The sequence below is a fragment of the Geotrypetes seraphini genome, chromosome 10 (assembly GCF_902459505.1).
Source record: "Geotrypetes seraphini chromosome 10, aGeoSer1.1, whole genome shotgun sequence".
NCBI classification, from domain to species: domain Eukaryota; kingdom Metazoa; phylum Chordata; class Amphibia; order Gymnophiona; family Dermophiidae; genus Geotrypetes; species Geotrypetes seraphini.
In genome coordinates, this window is record NC_047093.1 from 91964588 (window position 1) to 91970587 (window position 6000).

The 6000-nt window shown below is 42.7% G+C and overlaps 1 protein-coding gene across 2 annotated transcripts in view; it reads right to left on the reverse strand.

Annotated features, from left to right (window-relative positions):
* The window catches only part of LOC117367932 (collagen alpha-1(I) chain-like), a 539431-nt gene extending 533664 nt beyond the window's left edge, over positions 1 to 5767 (reverse strand). For both annotated transcript variants that reach the window (XM_033961051.1, XM_033961050.1), the window contains exon 1: positions 5566 to 5767. In XM_033961051.1, the coding sequence (XP_033816942.1) occupies positions 5566 to 5686 (121 nt within the window). In that variant the 5' untranslated portion in view covers positions 5687 to 5767. The remainder of the gene's footprint in view (positions 1 to 5565) is intronic.
* Between the last annotated feature and the right edge of the window lie 233 nt (positions 5768 to 6000).

A 6000-nucleotide genomic window follows, 5' to 3' on the forward strand; every position in this document is an offset into this window, starting at 1 on the left:
TCCTTGACAATAACATCATTTCCAGGCCTGCAGAAATTTCAAACACTTAGAAAAAAAGCCCAAACAAACCACATTCCACTCAATGATTTAAATCCGCGAGCCAAACAGTGTTAAGTTTGAAAATCAGCTGTTCTTTTTGAGGAAGTCTACATTTCAGGTTACCCCAGTGTCGTCTATGGATGATCAAATCAAGAACAGTATACTTTAGATCTTTAAAATTGTGTCCTCTTTCATAACAATGTTCACCTAATCGAGCCACTCTCTTCCCATGCTCAATGGTTTTTAACGGGTGTGTGGTCTGGACAAAATAACTCAATTAACAGGGACCATATAACAAACATAATACACGAGTGGGCATGCAGGTAGTATGGGCACATAACCTTGTTATCCTTCTATTGGGGACCTGTGCCATCCAACATTCCATCATCATAGAGCAGGCAACACAATTTCCACAACTAATGTCCCAATTCCTCATCACATACTTGCATCCACACGTCAGATTTACGAAGAAGCTCTTTCAAATTCCGATGCCTACTGTAAGCCAAAACACACTCAGGGGAAGATTCTCAAAACTAAAATGTGCCTTTAATGTGTTCACTAAATTGGTTCCACATGCATGTATTTTAGCAGCAGATTATCAAAATGACTTGCCATCATCTTTTTCTGAGTTTTCAAGCAGTCTCCGATACTACCATGCAAATGTAGTACAACAAGGTCATTAATATTAAAATGAGCACTCCAAGCGAAATCTCTAGCATTGCTGAGTGATTCCCTAACCTCGTTGTGCCACATTTGCCAAAATCTGTCAACAGGTCTGACCTGTCATAGCCTTTCTTTCTGATCAGTGCCTGAGCACTGATTGGCTGAGGCACTGTCAGCTCAGACACTCCCCCCCCCCCCACACACACACACACAAATTAAAATTAAAACACAAACCCCAAATTGAAGATTGGCAAGAGAGATGCCCACTCTCTCCTGCCATATTGCACAATCACCCGATACTGCTAATCCCCCCCCACAGCGTGAGAGATACCCACTCTCTCCCGCTGTCACCCAACTCCCCCCTGACAACTCCCGACTCTACACACACATCCCTTCAGCAAGAGGGTTGCCCATTCTCTCCCGCCATCACCCAACAGTTCTCTGGACAACTCCTCCCTTGCCTCTAATGATCCCCTCCGCCTATCCCTACTTTATTCAAGAAGCCTTGCTTGAGGGACGCCTACCTGCTCTAGCTGGTAGGTCAGCCTCTTACAAAATGACGAGTCTTCCCCTTCCTGGTACATCCTGGGATGCACCAGGTAGGGGCCTAAGGCTCTGATTGACCCAGGTTGCTTATTGCCTCTCCTATGGGCCAGTCTTAGGCCCCTCCCCAGTATGTCCCAGGATGCACCAGGAAGGGGAAGGCCCACCATCTTGTAAGAGGCGGGCCTGCCAGCTGGAGCAGGTAGGCATCTCTCTGGCCAGACTTCCTGAATAAGGTAGGGAGGGGTTGGGCAATGGCGGGAGAGAGTGGACATCTCTCCTGCTGCGGGGTGTGTGTATAGAGTCTGGGGTACTGGTAGGGGGGGTAGTTGTCAGGGGTATCTCTCCTGTTGCCAGGGGATGTCAGGAGGTTGTGCGACACGGCAGGAGAGTGGGCATCTCTTCTGCCAATCTTTGATTTGGGTTTTTTTGTTGGGTTCTTTGTTGTTGTTTTTTAATGCGGGTGTATTCAAATCCGAGCTAAAAGCCCACTTTTCTTAAAGTGCTTTCAACTCTGAACTCCCACTCACTGTTGTCAGATACCTATATCCAATGTATCATTCCCTCTACCATTATCTCCCCAACCCTGAAATGTCCTGTCTAAATTAGATTGTAAGCTCTTCTGAGCAGGGACTGTCTATTGTATGTTAAAATGTACAGCGCTGCGTACGCCTTTCAGGGCTATAGAAATAATAAGTAGTAGTATTCTGCGCATAGGTTGATCACTACCAACAGTGACTCATCTCAAGTAAATTTAGCAAGTCTCATTTGCATGCACTGTTTTTGGAGAATGACTCGCTTTTTTAAAATCATTACAAGAACTGCTTTGGCAGTGGCCCATCGGTTTTTACCGCAAAGCTTTGAGAATCTTCCCTTCAGTGTTCTTTAAACAGTCATATCTGTAACATTTGCCAATAGTGTTTTATACTTTTCCCTATCAAAGAAGAACATGAGGAAAACTTCAATACACATGGAATCATGGATAGGCAAGTCCTCTTAGCTCTATACTGTAACAACTGATCGCATGAATTGAAAAATGTCCTTTTCTTAGCTTTCTTAATGATGGTGTTAGGGTACCCAAGATCAATAACTCATTTACTAAGAAATGTCATTTGTTGGCAAAAATCTGTCAGAATGACAAATCTTGCAATATCTTAAGAACTGAGACACTAGAAGACTGTTTTTTAATTGCATCAAATGCATGCTCGAGTAATACAACAAGGGAGTTCCGATCCATCAGTTTGTGGTAAACTGTTGTCAAAAAACCATCATTCTCACGATAAGTCTGCACATCCAAAAAGTGAATCTCCAACACATATTATGTTAATTCAAACTTAATTGTTGGTTGGCAACCATTTAAGTTGTCCACAAATTCTCGTAAACCCTCCTCCGAACCAGTCCACAAAAGAAAAATATAATCAATGTACTGGATCCACATCTTAGCTTGTTTAAATCCATGAACCAGATAAACCCATTTCTCCACAAATTTTGCCATGAACAGATTTGCAACGGATGGGGTGGATGTCGCACCCATCACCACCACAAGAAGTCTGTTGATAAAATTTGTTGTCAAAAACATAATTTTCTAGGACAATAGCTGTTGTAGGACAAGGTTGTTTTCCAAAAATCTAAAACTTCCTCCACAACTTTCAATACTTCATATTTCAGGATAAAAGTTTATAGAGACTTGACATCTAACATTGTCATAAATCCTGTATTAAATCCAAAGTTAGCATGCATCATAATGGGACCTAACATTTACCGTCATTGTTCAGCCTTATAATGCAATCCTTGGGAGTCAACCTAGATCTCACAAATAAAACGTTTCACCTATGTAGATGAGATAACGATCATGCTACCTTAACTGCATTAGCCAACACCCTCACCACTGTTAAAAAGTGTGTTCACATCTTAGAAAACTGGACCTCAACCCACCACTTCCAACTAAATAAGAACAAAACCAAATTCCTCAACTGACCCATGCTACACTCCAAGGATTACAGTAGATGACAGACTTTCCATGAGAACTATAATCCCGAATCTTAGGAGTAGAAATTGATAACCACCTACCCATGAAGAACCACTTACAATCAATAATAAAACAATCATTTCTTGTGATGAGAAAGCTAAGATCCATCAGAAAATACTTTGAAACGGAAGCTTTCTGAATTTTAGTGCAATCCCTAATCCTATCTTGACTAGACTACTGTAATGTAACACTAGTTCTTTGCAGCAAGATTCCAGGTGTGCTGTGAGAGGCATGTCATGTAGGCGAGTCTCTCCTCTTCACAGGCACCTCTCCTCCTCTCCACACCAGTGTAGTCATTTTAGGGTTAACAAGCTCAGGGCCAAATCTGGAGGGCCACCACGTATGCGCGTGATGTCATCATGTCTATATCTGCGCATGTGTAGAGACCCTCCAGCCGTGGCCCCATGTTTAGTGTCAGACGCAGCTCTAACACATTGCTATCATGTCTACAACAAGTTCAAAATGCAGCAGTATGACTTATATAGGGCCTATGACAATCAGACACCTACTATATGAAACTACATTGGCTGCCCATAACCTCAGAGACCAAATTTAAATCACTGCTTTTAAGATCTTGAGAGGGAATGCCCCCCAAACTACCTTAGAGTTGGCCACCCTACTCCAGGGTTCCAAAAGATATTCCATCAGAATTCAGAAATCTTTTCCACTTAAAATTCCCAACATGCAACAATATAAAGTCTACCAGACAAATTACCTTCTCCATCCAATATCAATTAGCAAAATGCTGGAACCAAATACCACTTACACTACGATCTTGTGACCACTATTTTAGCTTCAGAAAACTTTTAACAGCATTTTGGTACCAAGACTCTGGCGAGACCTCATTTAGAATATTGCATACAGTTCTGGAGATCACACTTTCAAAGATATAAAACAGGAGGAAGTTGGTCCAGAGGAAGACTACTAAAATGATCAGTGGTCTTCATCATAAGGCAAATAGGGGCAGACTTAAAGATTTCAATATTGAAGGAAAGATGGGAGAGGGTAAATACAATAGAGACATTTAAATACCTACATGACCTAAATGAACATGAGGCGAGTCTTTCTTTTGAAAGGAAGCTCCAGAATGAGAGGGAATAATATGAAGTTAAAATGTGATAGGCTCAGGAGAATCTAAATAAAACATTTTTTTACAGAAAGGGTGGTAGATGCATGAATAGGTTCCCAGTAGAGGTGGTGGAGACAAAAACTGAATTCAAGGCAGTGTGGGACAGTTGGATGTCTTAAGGAGAAGAGAAGATAGTGGATGCGTAGACTGGACAGGCCATTTGGCCTTTATCTGATAATTGTAAAAGCCCATTTCTAAAAAGTGGGCAATACAACTCCTGGGCCATAACAATGAGGCAAAGATGAACTACTTAAACTTATAACTATGCATTTGTAACTATGACCTAGCTGTATTAATAACTGTACTGATCTGTATTACAGTAGCAACTATACTGAATGTCCCTGTCAAACTATCCATTGTAACTTCCTAGGTTACTGATCCAACCTCTTGTAATCCAGCGGAATAGAAATACACCCAACTGACAGTACTTGGGCACACAAATCCTAATTTCTGGGAATGCCCTCAACCTGCCCCTGCCTATGCTCATTTCAGAGTTACACACTATGAAATTTAAGGAAGCATTTTATTGAATAGAGAATAAATGCATTTGTCACTCCTACCAATTAACACCAGTAATTGTTAGTGCTTGATTAATTAGGTCATGCACGGATCTGCATCCCAGCACAAATTTAAGCGACCAGTACAAAATCTTGGGGGGTAAATATCTGCACAGACCAAAAACTTTTAACAGTGTATGCTATTGCTTCCAATAGAAGAGAATCGCTTTCAGATTGGTTTTCTCTGTGTTCTGCTACCAAGTAAAGAAATCATAATGCATACTACATAAATAACTTACTGTCCTAGCTTTTCAAATAGTTGCTTTTTTTTTTTTTTTTAAAATAAGAATAGGAACACAAATAGGAACATGAATCGGACTGTAGACCAGCCCCATAGTGGAAGAGTTATTATGTTTACGGGGAGGAGGGATAGGCACCAGAACAAAAGCTGAGTGTACCCCATCCAGTAACAGCAAGAATAATACAAATTATTGCAATATTATATATTGTCCATTCTTCAACGCCCGATCCTGGCAAAATGCACCAGATCCTCAGTACTAAGAGAGAGCTGTAACAGAAGTTGGGAGATTCTGACAATTCCTGAGCTACCTCCTCCCCCTTTACTCTCTGAGGAAAGCTCAGAAATGAGAGAGGGGAGCACATACCTTTCAACTGCCCAGAGCCCAACTCCAAGGGCTCCTGCGCCTCCCCCGAAAACACCAGGCGGACACCCCACCACAGGAACAACAGCGTCGCCCCTCGGCCGCCACGAAGCGGAGTTCGCATCACTTTCTTTTAGATCTTTCCTCGGAGGGCGAAGTCTCGGCTCTGCCTTAACGAAAACCAACAGCCCCAGAGGAAACGCACCCAGCCGCCTCTAAGACAGCGCTGGAGCCAGCGGTGAGTGAACGCAGAAGGCTTAAGCTTCGCGGCCCAACCCACGCCCCGCCCCTCCAGGAACTAGCTGCCCAATCGTGAACGGCTTTCCGGCCTCCGGCGCTGGGGTTTACCTGGGGCGCGCGCTGACGTTGAGGTTTGGGCTCCACCCCCTGTCACCAACAGGTGTAAGAAAGTAACGCTATTCTTCATGGCAGTTTTCA